The sequence below is a fragment of the Camelus ferus genome, chromosome 13 (assembly GCF_009834535.1).
Source record: "Camelus ferus isolate YT-003-E chromosome 13, BCGSAC_Cfer_1.0, whole genome shotgun sequence".
Taxonomy (NCBI): domain Eukaryota; kingdom Metazoa; phylum Chordata; class Mammalia; order Artiodactyla; family Camelidae; genus Camelus; species Camelus ferus.
Genome location: NC_045708.1, coordinates 34,662,047 through 34,681,213, shown reverse-complemented (window position 1 = coordinate 34,681,213; position 19,167 = coordinate 34,662,047). Strand labels below are relative to the sequence as shown.

General features: G+C 33.5%; 1 protein-coding gene across 6 annotated transcripts in view; it reads left to right on the top strand.

Moving 5' to 3' along the window:
- Positions 1–19,167, top strand: part of SPATA6 (spermatogenesis associated 6) — a 101,539-nt gene that overhangs the window by 63,712 nt on the left and 18,660 nt on the right. For 4 of the 6 annotated variants that reach the window (XM_032494233.1, XM_006178390.3, XM_032494235.1 and 1 more), the window contains 2 exons: positions 1,899–2,083; positions 5,892–5,991. The exons of 1 other annotated variant lie outside the window; for it this stretch is intronic. In XM_032494233.1, the coding sequence (XP_032350124.1) occupies positions 1,899–2,083; positions 5,892–5,991 (285 nt within the window). The remainder of the gene's footprint in view (positions 1–1,898; positions 2,084–5,891; positions 5,992–19,167) is intronic. One more of the 6 variants, XM_006178391.3, reaches the window with a different exon arrangement.

Below are 19,167 nucleotides of genomic sequence, written 5' to 3'. Positions count from 1 at the left end.
CAATTCCTTTCCCTCATTCTTTCTTGAACTCAACTCTAGATTATCAGTCCTATCACTCCACCAAAGCTACTCTTATTGATATTAATGGTGACCTCCCTATTGGTAAAACCCAAAGGTCCATTCTAGTCCTTTCTACCTTGATCTATCAGCAATACTTGACCCAGTCACTCTCCTCGCTTGAAATACATTATTTAATTGACTTTTAGAACAACACATTCCCTCTTTCTTCCCCTCTTTGTCTGGCCATTCCTCAGCCTGTCCCCTTCTCATCTTCCCAGCCTCCAAACAGTGGGGCATTCCCAGGGCTCAGCTGTCAGATGTTTTCTAATTACACTCACTTCCTTGGTGATACCACCTAGTGCCATGTCTTTAAATACCATTTAGACCCTGGTAATCACCAATTTATATCTTTAACTTGTACTCTTCTCCTTAACTCTAATAGTTTGGATGATTGATAGATATTTGAAGGTCAACATATCCAAAACCAGACTCCTAATATCTTACTCTTCTATCATCTAGTTGGAAGGGTATAATTAATTCAGACAAACTCAGTTCTTTCAGTTGATCTGACCAAAAAACTTGGATATTATCATTGACAGTCTATCGGCAAATCCTGTTTGCTGTATCTTCCAGATGACTTCTGAATCTGATCACTTTTCACCTCCATTGTTACCACTCAGAGTCAAGCTGCCATCCTTTCCCATATTTTGTTGTAATAGTTTCCTAGCTGATTTACTTGCCTCTGCCCTTGGTCCCACTATGGGCTCTTCTGTTTTTTTTTTTTCCCTTTTGTATATACATATACATATATATATATACACACACACACACATATGTATTTATTTGTTGAAGTATAGTCAGTTTACAATGTCAGTTTCTGGTGTACAGCATAATGCTTCAATCATACGTGAACATACATATATTCATTTTCATATTCTTTTTCACCATAAGTTACTGTAAGTTATACTATATAGCACAGGGAACTATAGGCTGTTTTTAACACAGTAACCAAGGAGATCTTATTTAAAAAAACATCTTTTTTTCTTTTCTCTATTCAGAATAGAAGACTAAATCCTTAAAATCTTCCTTTTTTACTTCATTTTCTACTGGTCAGTCTAGCCCTGTTGGCTTTCCTGCTATTTCTAATATACCAAGCATGCCCCCTCTCCCACCTGCAGTATCTTTGTATTTATTTTTCTCTTTTTTCTGGAATGTGCTTCCCACAGATGTCCCCATGACTTAGGTCTTGTGGTCTTTACTAGGGTTGTCAGGCAGTTACTTCTTAGATCTTTACAAGAACAATCTTCTCTGTGAAGTCCCCACTGACTATCCTTCCCTATACACTTCTCCTACCCCACCTATGGTATTTTATTTCCTTCCCATGGCATTTGCCATCCTTTGACATACTATATATTTTACCTATTTATCTTGGTGTGTGTGTGTGTAACTCTAGCTCTCCTTATTAGAATGTAAATTTTTACTAGACTATAAGTTCTACAAGGGTAGGGGTTTATTAATTTATCTCTCTTGGTTTACTGTGAAACAATGAATGAGTACTAGGGCTAGAATTCTGTTTGGTCTCACAGCTAAACTAGGCTATCATTAGTTTATGTGTATTTGTCCTTTGTTTTATATATACTGCCCTATCTTTACTCCATTCCTACTCAAAAGCCCTTAGAATTGATAAAGTTACATAAATTTTAGACATGTAGAATGAATAATCAGATGTAATTAATATTTAATCATACAATGGTAATAATGATTGCTACATTCTGAAATTTACCTGCAAATATAGCTCTGGCATTATATTTGGGTTTTTTACTTTTACAAAAGTTGTATGTGTATGTATAAAATGTGACTATGTATATCATGTGTGTACATAAGTAATTTTTAAACAGGTTATCAGAACACCTCATGGGAGAGACTTCGATGACTCTTTGGAAAGGTGTGATGAATATTTGAGCTCAAGGTCATGTAGCAAGCCCCAGCATTCAGCCAGGACCTTACTTGTTCATTCAGCACCCTCAACGGTGCCGAAGCATTCTCCAAGCCCTGTGTTAAATCGAGCTTCTCTCAGGGAAAGGTAATGTTTAGCCTCTATTTCTGTACTAAATTTTTGAATAATCATCATTAAAAAAGACAGGCAGCAGTTATTCATATAAAGTAATTTTAAGAGGCTTAGTTTAATTTTTTTTTGGAACATATTGCATATTATGTAGTGTTAGATACTCCTTCCCCAGCCCAATTCTCTTGAAATGAGTTAATTAACTGTGTGAGTTTATTAATTAGGGTCACTTTAACCCTAATTAAATATTATAGTTCACAAAGTGAAAAATTGAGTATGCAATAATTTGTTTTTAGTAGATCCATAGGGATTTAATATTATAGTCATGGTTTTTGCATAAAAATACCATAGGTTACACTTTCCTTTTAGTGATAATAATGAAGGTATATATTGTTGGTAGATGGTACCCATTTTCCTCAAGTTACTTACCCCCAACTTGCCAAGAGAATCTTAACCATGTAAAGATTCTAGCTTTCCCTCTAAAAATGCTTTGGCAACCAAAGCTAGACACTTACTATAACTTGAATGTGAAAGAAATAATTCCTCTTCATCTGCTTTTGTTGTTGTTGTTGAATCCAAATTGGAAATTCTTTGCCTTTCTCACAGTTAGTAACATAGAAAACAAGAGTTGTTGTAAATCACACACACAAAAAGGCAAAACCAAAAACCCAACTCTGGGAATTTAAGAAATTTCATAGAAATTTGAAAACCTAAGAGTTATACCATCAACACGTGGAAACAATCCATCTTTACAGATGGTATCAAAAAGCTCAAGTAGCACACTAAATTCCTATGGCATATTAGGGCCATCAGACATAAATGACAAAGTTTAAGTGAGCTGTAGAGAGTCTATCAAAAGTTCGTCTCAGAACTGATGATTCAAAACAAGAATGTGTCAGTCTGGAAACTGTACTAAAACATCCCTGTTTTGAACAGATAGATTTGTCTGTTTCCTCATTAAAGCTGTGAACACTCGAAATGGGTATATGCTGAAGACTCTCATCCTGAGATAGGGAATTTTGATTAATGTTGCTTCAAGTCTATTAGAATCATGCCTAGGGAGATCATCAAGTTCAGATAGGTAGGTAGGTAGGTAGATGGATAGATAGATAAAAAGAAGTATCTATATGTTTATATAGGGAGATATGTGTCTATGTGTATGTGTATCTGTAGGCTTTACAAGTTCCAGAGAAGTTCTTGAAGAGGGTTTTTCTGCTGAAGTCTGGTAACTTGCATCTCAATTATCAGGGAACTGTCTCTGATTTCCATGTCTGCTCAGATGTTCAGTCAGTCAGTTGGTCTCCTTTTACTTACTTTTAGAATTAAGCACTTGTGTTTTTCTTGATTGGGTTCTTTGCCATATCTGTAGTTTTTCAAGAATTTTTTTTACCTTTATCTCCTTGTATGTACTTTTATTAATATTGTTTTATTTTTCTGCGTTTTTGCATATTTTGCAGAACTCTCCAATTGTCTACAACTATAGTAAAATGTCAGTTTTAGTCTTGTGTTATTTTATCCTTGTATATAATTTTGTCCCAGTTTTTAAAGTCTGTCCTTTGCAGGTTTTTAAATTCTTCATTGAGGCTATTTCCAAAAATTCTTCATTGAGAATAGCTGAAGTCAATTCTTCCTTTTTCATATTTCATTGCAGGGCATGGTTTAGAGTAGATAGCATTTACACATTTATTTTGATGTTGGGCAGTAGATGTGGTTAAGCTCTTTGCTAGAAGGAAATCAGTGATTCAAATATTAAACAATGTTACATATTTTCCCTGTGACTTGAGGAAGTGTGGGATACTTTTAAAATAAAAGATATAATGGCATTTTAGTTTTGAGTATAACTTAAAATTTTATTGGGGTATGTTCTAAGGTAAGTGAACTTTTCTACATTCACCTCTACTTTGAGGATATTTTCTAAAAAAAGATCTCAGTCTAGTCTCTAAAGGAGAGTAAAATATATCAATTTGTTTTTAAGACATATTACTAGGAACAAAAACATTTTGTATTTTTAGCATACTCAGTGCCACATCTTTAAATATAAGACATTCTCTGATCTATCTTTTAGGCCACTGAGAAATATACTTTCAGGGTATTTATATAATCCCTTGGAATCAATAAATAATTTAAACTGATATAAATGTAGATTGTATGTTCCAGGCAAAATTGGGAGTATGACAGAACATACAGCTCTAGTTTATCTGGGTAAATATTCATTAAAATTAAATAAGTTTACCTCTGAGATTGCTGTAAAATACTGACTCCCTAATCGTGTATATGTATAAGCAGACTTTTGAAAACTTTATCAGTGACTCTTAGCAAATGAATTTCTTTATTTATAGTGAGGGCCCTTTTTCTTTAAGCCTATTTAAAGAATGTCTCCGACAGAGTTAGTGCACAATAAGAGGGTTCAATTTTGATTATAAGTATTACATTTCGGAAGCAGTTTTCTTCTCAGAGTATAAATATTAATATTATGACTTATAATTTATATTAGCTTGTAGAGTTATTACTAAAATCAGACTACGAAATAATAGCAAATCTAATTTAAAATGAGCTGATATTCTTTTCAGTCATGCTTAGGTCTTGCTTTTTGTAAATGGAGTTCGATTATTAGGCAATCATTTCTTATACCACAGCACAGACTAGTGGATCCTCTCATAGTATCATGGAAAAGATACTCTTGGAGCTGCATATTTGGGTCTCAGATTTTCTAGATGTGTTACATATGTAGCAAATAACAAAGTCTGCCAATATATTTTCCTAGATGCTGTAACACTTCCTTTTACAAATGCAGGAGATTGAAATTTAGATGTAGATGATCATCCATTATTGATTGCATCCTTTTAAACAGATTATATAAATCATTTATCTTGCTTAATAGTTTATACTTTGTGTAAAAGTATAAAATTGTTACTTTGTGAAAACAAGCTGGAAGATAAAAAGGCAAAGTTTTAAGCAACCTATTAGTATTTTAGTACTCATTCCTTTACAAAGGAATTATCAAGAACGCTTCATATATAATCAGATGGACCTGGAAATTTTCATTATTACTTGCATAAAACAAAGTAGCCTAATTATGCTAATGCTAGTTTCCAGTGTGGTAAGGGCATGAGAAAGAGGAATGGTTGCTTTATTTCTTCTTTGACATCTTTAATTCCAAGACTAGACTCTAAGTCATATTTTTCTTTCTTATTGTTCAATGTATTTTTAAGTACACTTACCGTATAGCAGAGACTACAGAAGTGATACCATCTGTGCTGAGACGGGATCATTCAATGTTTATTTCCCCTGGTATTCTAAAGGAATAAGAGCAATATTGGATTCCAAATAATATTTTCATCAATTGTAAACATTTTGTTTCATTTCATATTAGTTTTATTTTTCTGTATGCAGAAAGGAGTTTCTTCCATATTTAAGAAAATATGATTAAATTACTGGAAAATGAGAACCAATTTTAGAGGTATTGTATGTGAAATCATTGTTCTAATATAAAAAATCTATATATTTAGAGATAAAATTCTAAAGAATTATGTATGGAAATTGTTAAAATGGTCAGATAAATAGATATGCTCTCCAAAAAGCATGTCAAACCTTATTTTTAAGGCTATTTATTTAATATATTGTTAGGACTTAATACTACAATTGAGAATCAGTACCTGATTTTATACTGCCTCTTATCTTTGGTCAAAGGAAGAAAATATATTATTCTAATCTTTATATTTTATCACATATGGATAAGGAAAAAATGACTTTCTTTCTGGCATTTGGAAAGATTTATTTTCCTCTCCCTCTGGCTACAAGTCACCTTTGTTTTTTATGCCTACAGATTCCATTCTGATTGGTGTTCACCTTCAAACTGCGATGAGATCCATGACCGGGTAAAAAATGTCTTGAAATCACATCAGGCTCATCAAAGACATTTATATGTTAGTTTCTAAATTTTTCTCTTGAAGGCTTTTTTAATTAGGCATGAAAACCACCCAAGATGCTTAAACCTCACAGTATTTAATCACTGTGAAGGAAAAGAAAAAATACAAGCTCCATTTGATGGAAGTCAGTGATTTTGCTAAAGGCAACATAGCTAACTTCCTGCTTGACCTGAGTCATTATGCAAAATGTTTGACACAGATCAGGTGAACTGTAAATGATAACTATCTCATAAAGAATCAGTAAGTAGTGACTTTATGATAATTTTTTCCACAGCCTTCAAAATATGAGAACTCTTATTTTGTGGCCCAGTATAAAGCAATTCCATTTCCTGCAAATAGATTTGCTATAAATGGTTGAATGAGACATATGTATTTTAAAGAAGTTTCCCAGCTATTTTTATGTTAATTAAATACTTAAAAGAGGAAAAGAGCAGGTCAGGTTTATCAGGTTTAATATTAGAGAACATCAACATGAGAATACTTTCTGAGAAAAGTCAAATAAACATACATAGGAATGACAGCTAGGAAATAATTACAGTCTATCATTCACTTTGTGTATGAGTCCCAGTTTTAGTCATTAGTTTAAAAACAATTATTTATCATGTATCATGTTGGGCACTAAGCTTGGTCCTGGGGATATAACTGGATTATGTGACATTGGCCTCAGTTTGTACTGTTGAAAGTTTCTGTATGCGTATTGCTTTTAAATTAAACTCGTTTTCAAAATATGGTATACTGATAGATAGTCCCAGCAGCTGCCGCTCCCAGAGTTAACATTGTCCTCACTTCTAACAGCAAGCTTAGTATTGCGTATTTTGATCTTTCCACAAATGACATCCTACCATGTCTTTTCATTTTCTTTTCATGACTTATTTCACTTTGTTTTTGCAATTCAGACATTTTTGCAATGCAGACATCTTGTCATACAGTTCTTCACTCTTGCTGCTGCATGGTGCTTCATTGTGTAAAAATACTACCATTGGTTTATTTGTTCCTCTATTGATGGACATTTGGGTTTGTTTTTGGTTTGAGCTGTTACAGTACTGCTATGAGCAGCTCATGTGTCCTTGGGGAACACTGTATATATTTGATTTGGGTTTGTCCCTCTAGTGGAACTGCTCAGTCATTGGGTGTATAAATACTCAGCTTTCCTAGATACTGCCAAAGACTTTTCCAAGTGATTTTAATAGTTTACACTCCCGCTACCAATGTGTGTGAGTTCTATTTGTTTCACATCCTTACAACTACTTGATGGGTGTGTGTGTGTGTGTGTATTTTCATTTTGGCATTTTGATAGGTAAGACGTAGTTTATCACACAATTGTTTTAACTTGCTGTTTCCTTATAACTATTAAGTATGTTTATTGACTATTTGGATATCCTCTTTTGTGAGTACTTGTTCAAGTTATTTGCCTATTTTTGTGCTGAGTTGTCTCTATTTTGGTTTGTTAAGCGTTCCATATAGATTCTTGAGATGAGTTCTTAGATATGTTTTGCAGTTTTCTTTTTCCACTCTGTGCCATTTCATTTTCTTAATGATATCTTTTGAGGAAATTTCTTAAGTCCAATGAATCCAATTTATCATTTTTTTCTTTTTTGATTAGCATTTTTAGAAGTTTTGTCTTGTCAATGGAAATAATCAACAATCTATAATAGGAATAGAAAAGAATTTTATTAGAGCCAGACTGAGAATGATAGCCCAGGAGATTTGAACTGTGAAAGAGAAGTGCTTGAATTGTGTTCTGCTGGACTGCAAAATGGAGGAGGCTGATAGAAGCAAAAACTGCAGAGTTACTGTTAGTTACTTGCTCTCTAGTTTACTTTCTTTTAAAATGTCCTCTAGTTTGCTAATCCTGTATTCTGCTAGGTTTATATTGCTGTTAAACTATTTGAAACTTCCTGAAAGACAACTTTCAAGAACTTCTTGAAAGACATAAGCTACCAAAGCTAACTCAAGAAGAGATAATCTCAATGGTTGTATACCTATTATATAAATTTAATTTAAAGTTAAGAATCTTCCATAAAAGAAAACCCTAAATCCAGAGGTTTTCTCTGGTGAATTCTACCAAATCTTTATGGAAAACATAATGCCGGTCTTACACATTCCTGAAAATAGAAGAAAGAATACTTCCCAGGTTGTCTTATGATATCAACATGTACTCTAATGCCAAAACCAGACCTTATAAAAAAAATACAGACCAAAATCCCTCATGAACATGTATGTAAAAATCCTTAACATTATACTAGTAAATTAAATCCAACAGTATATAAAAATGAAAATACATCATAATCAAATGGGCTCATTCCAGAACTGTAATGTAAATTCATTCTATTAACAGATTAAATATGTATTTGTTCTCAGTGCCATTTCAATAGACACAGGAAAAGTATCCAACAAAATTCAACTCTCTTCATGATAAACACACTTAGTAAAATTCATGTAGAAGGATACTTCCTCAACCTAATAAACAACATCTTTGAAAAACTTAGAGCTGACATTATCCTTAGTGGTGAAAGCCTGAATGCTTTTCCCCCTAAGTTTAGAAACAAGGCAAGCATGCCCCCCCTCTCATCATTCATTTAGTGTCATACTGGGAGTCTTAGATAATGTAGAAATACAAAAAAAATAAGTAAAAGACATATAGGTTAGAAAGAAAGAAACAAAACTTTATTTGCAAAGAATATGGTTATCTATATAGAAAATTCCAAAGGAGCTATAGAAAAGCTTCTAGAACTAAAAGTGAGTTTAGCAATGTCACAGAATACAAAAAAAGTAATTTTTTCCTATATACCAGCAATGAACAATTGAAATTTTAAATAAGAAAATTCATACAGTTTACAATAACACCAGAAATTAAACTACTTAGGTATAACAGGATTATACCTAATGCAGGATCTGCATTATGAGAACTACAAAAACACTGCTGAAAGAAATAAAAGAAGATAGAACTAAATGAAGAGAAATACCATATTCATGGATTGGGGGACTCCTTATTAAGATGTCTTTTTTCCCCAGTTTGACCTCTAAATTCAATGAAATCGTAAAACTCCCATCAAGTTTTTAGATAGATATTGACAAGCTGTTTCTAAAATGTATATGGAAAAGCAAAGGAACTTGAAAACCCATAACATTTCTGAAAACAAAGTTGGAGGACACACTACCTAATTTTAAGACCTACTGTAAAGCACAGCAGTGAAGACTATAGTATCGACTAAATTATAGACGTAGATACCAAGGAATAGAATAGATACTCCATAAAGAGACCCACACAAATACTGATTTTTGACAAAAGTGCAAAGTCAAGTAAATGGAGTCTTTCCATTTGTTGTCTTTTCAATACATGGTTGTGGAAAAACAAAAACAAACTTCTTGATACATAATTCAAAATATATTGTAGCCCTAAAACATAGTAGAAAATCCATTTAATTTATATTTAGAAATGATTTTAGATATAACACCAAACACAGTCTATAAAGGAAAAATATTGTTAAATTAAACTTCATTAAAATTAAAAACTTTTGCTCTATGAAAGACATTATTAAGGGAATAGGAAGACAATCATTCTCTGAATGAAAATATTTGCAAATCACAGATATCATCAACTACTTAACAAATATAAAAATAACTCTTCAGACTCAACAAGAAAATAAATAACCCAGTTAAAAATGGGCAAATGATCTGAACAGACATTTCATCCAATTAACATTGAGAAAATGCTGAATAGTCATTGTAGAAATGCAAATTAAAACTACAGAGATACCACTACGCACATATTAGAATTGTTAAACAAAAACAAATCTCCACCCCCACCCTACCCCCCAAAAGCAGTAGCAAAAGCTGTCAAGGATATGGAATGAGGAATTCTCATTCATTGCTGGTGGAAATGCCCAAAGATATAGCCACAGCCACTTTTGAGGACAGTTTGAAGGTAGTTTTGTATAAGTTAAACATATACCTAGCAATCCTACTCTTAGGTATTTCCCCAAGTGAACTGAAAGCATATCTTCACATAGAAGCGTGTAGGTGAATGTTTATAGAAATTTTATTCATCATCACCAAAAACTGGAAGCAACCAAGATGCTCTTTAATTATGTATGGTGAATAAACATGGTACAACCATTCAATGGAATATAATTCAGCAATAAAAAAGAACTATTAATTTATGCTACAACATGATGAATATTAAATTGTTTGTTAAATGAAAGAAGCCAGAATCCCAAAGTCACATATTGTATGATTTTATTTATATGACATTGTTAAAATAGCACAAGTTAGGGGATGCAGAAGCTGTCAACTACAAAGAAACCAGCCTTACAGGGGAATTTTTAGGGTCCAAGAACTGATTGATACGCCAGTGTGACTGATATATGACTATGCATTTGTCAAAACTCCTAGAAAAATGTACATTAGAAAGAGTTAATTTATTGTATGGAATTTAAAAGTGTTTTATTGGGTCTTCTGAGGATTTGATGTAGATTATAATAAATCTAGCAGTATTAAAAATACAAGACATGTCTTTAAATTAGCTTAAGTAAATTACTTTGGAATATAATATTTTGGCTGAATGCTGTAAAGCTAAAGCCAAAAAAGCTATGTAATCACTATGTTCTTGTTTAGGGATCAGCAAACTTTTTGGAAAGAGCCAGATAGTAAGTATTTTGTGTGTGTGTGCCATGGGGTTCTTGTCACAACTACTCAGCTCTGCTAATGTGGCACAAAAGCAGTCACAGGAGCATGTCTGTGTTCCAGTAAAACTTTATCCCTGTGCAATAAAATGTGAATTTCATGTAATTTTTATGAAATATTCTTTGTCTCTTTCCCCTCAATCATTTAAAAATGTAAAAATTACTCCCAGCTATCAGACCATGCCAAAACAGGCAAATGGCTAGAGTTGCCCTGGGAGCTGTTTGCCAACCCCTGCTCTAGTAGATAAATGTGTTCCATGCAGGGATATGGGTTAACAATTCTGAAAATATTTTACATGTATATGAGAGTTGGAAAAAAAGTAAATAAATTGTAGTTAAAATAACCAGATTTTTCATTGTCAGACAAAGAAATTATGAAGAAACAAGATGGATAAAAGGCTGGAATGAACCCTGTGATGTTGGATTAGAATCTAAGATTAACAGTTTTAATTCATGTTTATAAATTTAAATAAATTGATAGATTGATTCAGAAATGTAGATATAAGAAAATACAAGGGTTAGCATACATACACATTTCCTAGCTTTGTCCTCCAAGAGGGTCTAGAAGGAGTGACAGCCCAGTAGCAGCAAGCACACCCAGCTCCCAGACCTAATGCCTGTTAGGTATTTCTAAATACCTATGTTCAGTAAAAGTTACCATGACTTTTTTTTTTCTTGGAACAATAGCCAATTCCGGGGATAGGGCAGGGAAAACAAAAGATGAGCGTGGAACATGTTACAGTGTACCTGATAGGTATTTTTCACGCTCTCTCAAATTCTTTTCATGTCCTCATCTCTCGTTATTTTTCATTTATTTGCCTGATTTTTACCATCTCATTTAAAGTTTTTTTTTCTGATTTCTTAAAGTGTCATATTATTTTTAAGGATGTTTAGCATTTTTCTTTTACTGACAGGGTAAGATATCAGGAAAAGATACTCTTAGACTGTACTCTTCAGGTGACTGCTGGTGGTTCTTGCCTGCTAGTATTCTCATCCCTGTGTAATTTCCTCCCACCATATGTGATGGGGCTGATCTGTGTAAACAGTAGGCTGTTGCAGAAATTACAGTGTATGACTTCTGAGGCTGAATCATAAAAGATGTTGATGTTTCTGTCTTGGTCTCCTATAAAGTCACTTACTCTTTGTAAGTCAATTTTCAGGTCACAAGGACATAGACCACTTAATACATTTTTGTTCTGTTTTGGGAGCATGTCTTTTCTGCCATGCTTTCACTGAGGGCTCCTTATTTGGTCTTTTTCTTCCCCTCTTAAAACTTTTTATAAAGTTTAACCACTTACGATGAATTTTTTGTGTATGTGAATTATTTTTTCCTAAACTTTCAGAAGGGACATATGATTTAGGTTAACTTTTTTTAATTTGTAGCTTGAGAGCTCTTTTTTTTTTTTTTTCTGCTTATGTCATTTATTCCAAAATATGGCAGCTTAGAGAGTTCCTGACTTTTTCTCTTTCCAACTTTTATATAGAATTTTTCTTCTCTTAATTTTGTTTCCCTTCTCGATTTGGATTCTTTTCCCAGATGTTTTTACTCAATGTAAAGTTTTATCTTGGAAGGTGACTTTGGCATGCAAGTTTTGAGAGTTAATGGGTCCCAGACTGCTCTAGCTTCTTCAGTACTCATCACGGTGGAAGTAAGAAAACTTCTTCCAATTTCAGTTGGCTGTTGGCTCATTGAACTTTTGAGTGAAACTCTCTTTTGTTATTTTGAAGTTATCTGGCTTATCAGATGCATTAATATTTTCCTCTGATTTCTCCTCCAGAGATAATGTTACCAACTGTCTCTTGTAACTCCTGGTGGCTTGTTCCCATCTTCTCAGAGTTTGGGGTTCATGCAAATATCTTGTCACTCCATTTTGTTGCAGATGTCTTCCATGGCTTTTTTAGTACTGTGTTCTAGGTACTTAATCTTTTTAAAATTTCAGTATAACATATACAGTATAAATTATACAGTGCAGTGAGTTTTCACAAAGTGAACCCATGTATAAACAGCATCTGAGTCAGAGACATGGCATTACCTCTGGTGCCTCATTTCAGTTACTATGTGTCCCACTATTCTAATATCTAACCACATGTAGATTAGTTTTATGTGGTTTTGAACATTTCATAAATGGAATCACACAATATTTATTCTTTTGGACCTTGTTTCTTTGGCTGATAACTACATTGGTGACATGCATGTACTTCATTTTTATTTCTGTATAGCAGCAGTCAGTGAACTATGACCCACAGGCAAATTTCAGACTTTTAAATTTCATTGGAACATGGATAGGATCATTTATTTATATATTATCTATGGCTATTCTTAAGCTACAACAGCAGAGACGAGTAATTGTGATAGAGACCACATAACCTGCAAAACATACTATCTGGTCCTTCACAAAAATAGTTTGCCAACCCCTGTTTTACATATTCTGATAAAAATACCATAATTTATCAATTTATCCTACTTTTTATTTGGATCTAATACTAACAGTGCTATTATCAACATTATTGTATATGCTCTTTGATGAACATATGTATGTATTCCTGTTAGTTAGATACTAAAATGGAATTTCTGCATCATAAGGAACACGTATATTCTGTAGAAGATACTGCCAAAGAATTTTTTGAAGAGTTCCAGTGTCAGTGATTGAGAGTTCTAATGTCTACATATCCTTGCTAACACAATGTATTTTCTGTTTTATGTTGTTGTTGTTGTTGTTACAGCTATTCCAGAGGGTATGAATTGATAACGTTTTATGGTTTTGCTTGGCATATTCTAAAACTGTGTTATTGGTTGCATACAAGTTTAGATTGATTTGTTCTGATTGACTTATTTATTGTTGTAAACTATCTCTAGGAACACTTCTTGTCTTCAAATAGAGTTATTATAGCCATACAATCTTTTGTTGTTGTTAATGTTGCTTGGTATTTTTCATCCTTTTACTTTCACTCTCTCTGTGTCCTTATCTGCATGTCTTTCATAATACATTGATAATATTGATATATAGTAATATTTATATTTGCCTCTATATTGTTTTATATAGTAATATTTATATTTGCCTACATACTCATTTTTTTGGTGCTCTTTATTTTTGGATTCTATTTTTATTTAGGATCAATCATTTCCCATTTGCCTGAAGAATTCCCTTTAGTGTTTTTTGATGCAGGCCTGCTTTTGGAAATTTTTCTTATTTTTATTAACTTATTACTTATTAATTATTTTTTTACAGATCTACTAAATCTGTGAAGGATTGTTTGATGGCAGATGTTTATCTTCCTGCACTTTAAACATGTTATTCTGTTATCTTACGGCTTTTGTCAATTCTTTGAGAAGTCAGTTTTCTGTTTTACCCTTGCTACTTTGCAGGTAATGTCTTTTATTTGGCTTCTTTTAATATTTTCTCTTGCCTTTGTTTTCAAATATTCAGTTTTATGTATTAATCTTGCTCAGAATGCTGAGAGCTTCTTGAATCTGTAAATTCATGACTTAAATTAGTTTGGAAAATTCTAGCCTGTTTCCTCACATATGCTATATGACTGTTCCCTTATTTCTTACTTCTTGGGTGCCCAGTTACATCTGCTATACCTTTTCATTGTCTCCCATATGTGTTTTACATTTATTTTTATACTTATCATTCTATTTTTCTTTTATTGTGAATGTTTCCTATGAACCCATCCTCTAGTTCACTGATGTTATCGTCTCCTGTTTCCAATATGCTGTTCATCCATCTATTAAGTTCTTTATTTCAGCTATTTAATTTTTAGATATAAAATGGCTCTTAGATTTATTTTTATAGATGCCAACTTTTTTGATCTCCTTAACCTTTATGTCTGTTTTATCCAACTTCCCATCTATTTTCTTAAACATATTGGTCGTAATTATTCTAAAGTGCTTGTTTCCTGACTCTTGATACCTGGATTAAATTTGGGAGCTGCTTCCTTTGTCTTTTTCACTTTTGCTTACTAGTCATGTCGTTCTGCCTCTTTGTGTACCACTTATTTTAGAATTAAAATTTAGATAGTATTTTTAAAAGAACTTTAGATTTTTCCAGGTGAAGGAAGGGTTTCTCCTTTCTTCTACTAGGCAGGTAGTATCATGGGCTGATAACCTTGAATCAAAAGAGATTGAATTGGGTTGAGGCTATGCTGATCTGCTGGTAAATCTCAGTTTATCTTTAATCAAACTTTTGCTAAATCTCAATTTAGCCCTCTTTTGGGGACATAAGCCCCCAGTGTTTTCAAGTTAGATGCTTTCATGTGTTTGTCTTCTTAGTACCAAGAAATCAAAACAGTTTTTGCCCTGCTTGTCAGGGGTTTTTGGCTTAGTTCCTTACATTTCCACACCAGGGAATTTCAGACATTAATCACATATTTGAGTCCCCTCTAGTCTGTTTTTGTGACACCAGTCCTGCATAGGCACCAGGATGTCTGCTGGCTCCTCTGTCCAGCAGCTCGAGCTCTGTGAGCAGTTCCAGTTGCTCTCAGAAGTCAGGTGCCTTCAGGGGAGATGTCCTTGCAAATGGTCAACTGTCAGTTCACTACTTCTCAGGGCTTTTTACTCTCACCTACTGTGTTTTCAAAGTCTTTCTTTCTGATGGATGTTTGTCTTTTAAGTACCATCTGATTGTGTGGCATAGTTCTTTTGTTTTTCAGTCATTTTTGGATTAGCTTGTTGCCCCCTAATCTGGCACAACTTCAAAATTTAGCAGATATCTTCATAAGGACCTTTTATATATTTGAGGCTCTTCCAGTCTTCAGTTTTACCTCTCTAGCCTAGTGTGATTCACAAAAAAAAATTCTGCTGTGTGTTCTGTCCCCAGAAATAGCCTTTGAGCCAAGACCAGGTGCATCAGCTTAGGTAGTTCAGATTGTTAAGGGTCTTCAGTTTAAAAATAGTTACAATTCCTTAAGTGTCAATATTATCTCTAGGGTTTTTGCTGCTTGTGTTTTCAAGTCCTCTTGCCCTGGTAGATCTTTATTTCTTAAACACCATGAGACAATACTAGTATCTGCTCTAGTTTTCAGATATTTTGGGGTTAGTTACCCAGTAGTCCCATGCAGCTTCATTAAGTCAATAAATGTCATGACCGAGAAACTGGCTGTATATCTAAGTCCTCATAAAACTCCAGTTTCATCACCTCATTCTCATACAATCATCAAAAGCTTTGTTGGTTTCTCTGTGTCACAGTAATAACCCTTGTCCTGATAGAAGCCCTGGTTCTCAGCCTCTGGCCCATGCTCAGAATGTGCACATGCTTTGGAAAAATGAAGGTATAGATAATTAGCCCACCTTTGAAAGCGTCTCTCCTCTGAAATTTTAGTACCTCTAGTCGTCATTGTTTCTCTACCTTCCTAATAGCTGAAAATATAGAAATTTTAATTTTTTTCTGGCTTTTAGCAAGAGTGCTGGTCTGCCATGAATTATTCCATCTAACCTAAAAACAATTACTGTATGTTTTATGAGGGGATTTGTACCTCTGTGTATTTGTTTTTTATTGCTGCATAACAAATTACCATAAACTTGGTGGCTCAAAACCTTGCATTTCTGTAGACCTGAAGTATGACATGTGTCTCAAAGGGCTAAAATCAAGGTTTCAGCAGGACTTTTTTCTTCTAGAGTTTCCAGGGGAGGATCTGTTCCCTTACCTTTTCCAGCTTCTGGCAATCGTCGACATTCCTTGGCTCTTGGCCACTTTCCTCCATGTGCAAAGCCAGCAACATTGCATCTCGCTGACACTTATTGTTAGTCATATCTTCCTCTGTCTAACCACAGCCACAAAGTGTTTCACTGCTTTTAAGAACTCATTTGATTTAGTTTGGACCCACCCAGATAATCCAGGGTAATCTCACTTTATCAAGATCCTTAACCTTAATCAAATCTGTAAAATTACCTACTGCCACGTAAGGTAACAGATTTACTGGTTCTGGGAACTGAGGCGTAGACCTCATGGGAACCATTATTCTGCCACCACAGTTCCACCAATATCTTCCTGGAATTCTCTTCTCTGATAATCTTTTTAAAGTTTTTTTTTTTGTCATTTACTTTAGCAGTTAAATATTATACATTTAAGTATGGTTTGCTTTGTATTTATTCAGTTTGGCATTTATAGTACCTCTCAAAAAGCACACATTAGACTTGTTTTCTGTGTGCCATATGTTTCTTAAGGTCTTTTATTTTCATTCCTGGACATTTTCTGATGGCAATGTTTTATATTATGAGTATATTCCAATCTGTGACTTGCATGTTCATTTTCTTAATGAGAGTCCTTTTGTGAATTAAACATAGCCCAGTTTTTCTCTTCTTTTGGTTAGTGCTTTCTTTACCCCATGTAAACAAACTTCAGCTCATCATGGTTCTGAAGATAGTCTCATATTTTAAAAATCTTTCATCATGTTGCCTTTCAAATTAGACCAACAGTGCATTTGCAGGGGAGGGTGTAGCTCAAGAGGTAGAGCGCATGCTTAGCATACACAAGGTCCTAGGTTCAATCCCCAGTACCTCCTCTAAAAATAAATAAATAAGTAAACCTAATTACCTCCACTCTTTAAAAAAATAAATAAGAAAAAAAATAAGAAACAAAAAAATTTTTAAAAAATCACAAAAAACAAAAAAACAACCCAGCAATGCATGTGGATTTGATTTGTATGTATAATGTGAGATTTGGATCAAGGTTAATTTTATCCCCATTATGATCCAGCGTCTTTCTCCAGACGGCCATTCTTTTCCTCACTGTATTACACTGGAGAGAATCCTGGATTCTGTTCCATTCCACTGGGAATTTAGATACATGAGTCTGTTTCCGGATATTCTGTTTCGTTGGTTTAATGATCTGATTTTTGTATTAGTACCATACTTTCTCATTTGCTGTAGGTTTATAATTACTCTTGACATCCCACAGCATAAGTTCTTCAGCTTTGTTCTTGCTTGCAGATTGCCGTGATTATTCTTGGTTTTTTTGAGTTTTGATCTGCATTCCAGAATCAACTTGTCAGTTTTTAAAAACCTGCTAGGATTCTGATTGAGATTACATTAAATCTATGCCATGATTAGAGGAGAACTGATATCTTATCAGTATTGAGTCTTTCAATCCATGAAAATGGTGACTTTTATAATTAATTTAGACCTTTAATTTCTTTCAGTTATGTTATAGTTTTCATTTTAGAAGGCTTTTGTGTATTTCAGTAGATTTATCCCTAGATGTTTGATATTGTTGTGCCATGATAAATTGTATCTTTTAAAATTCTGTCATCTACTTATTCTTGAATGATGACTAGAATAGATTTTTGTATGGTGACCTATATCCAGTGACCTCCTTACATTCACATATTAATGTTAATAAATGGTAGTTTTTGGATATTTACATATATAATCATGAAATCTGTAAATAATGACATTTTTATTTCTTCCTCTTTAATCTTTGACTTTTGTTTATTTTTTGCCTTATTACACTATCTAGGGTTTCCAATGTCAAATAGAAGTGGTGATATGGAGGGCATCCTGACTTGTTTGCCATCCAGAGAAGAAAGCTTTTTGTAATTCAGCATTAAGTATGATGCTTCCTGTACATTTTTTGTGGTCATTCTTTGTCAGATTGCAGAAATTCCTTGTATTCCTTATTTTCTAGGAATTTTTTAATTTATATATGTATGAATTTTATCACACTGCATCTATTGAGATGATGATATGTTTTTTTCTCCTTTTTTAAATGTAGTAAATTACTTACCCGATTTTCAAGTGTTAAACCATACTTGCATACTTGGAATAAAACTCCTGGTCATGATTTTTTAAAAATAGATATCACTGGTTTCAATTTACTAATATTTTACCTAGGATTTTTATGTCCAAGTTAATGATAGTGATTGGCCTGTAAGTTTCCTTTCCTGTAATGTGCTCTTCATATGTTGACTGGCCTCATGAAAAGGAGTTGGAAAATATTCCCACTCATTCTCTGGAAGAGTTTGTATAAGATTATTTATTTCTTAAATGTTTAAACAGTTTTCATTAATGGATTTAATTTGCTAATTTCATTTTATTGTGGCCAGAAAACATATTTTGTATGATTTTAGACCTTTTAAATTTACTGAGCCTCATTTTATGGCCTAACATAATATGGTCTTTCCTGGAGAATTTTTCATGTGTACCTGAGAAGAATGTATATTCTGCTGTTGTCTGGTAGACTGTTCAATAGCTGCCTGTTAGGTCTAAGTAGTTTATGGTGTTGTTCAAGCCTTCTGTTTGCTTGCTGATCTTCTGTCTGATTGTTCTAGCCATTGTTGGAAGTGAGGCACTAAAGCCTCCAACTATAATGTGGCTGGAGTTTCTCATTCCTCCAGAGAAGCAAAAGAAACAGGATGTGTATGTATAACACACACACACACACACACAGAGAAAGAGAAAGAAATATTAAAGAATTGGCTCATATGATTGCGGAGGCTTGGCAAGTCCAAAATCTGATGGGATAGGCTGGCAGTCTGGATACTCAGTGAA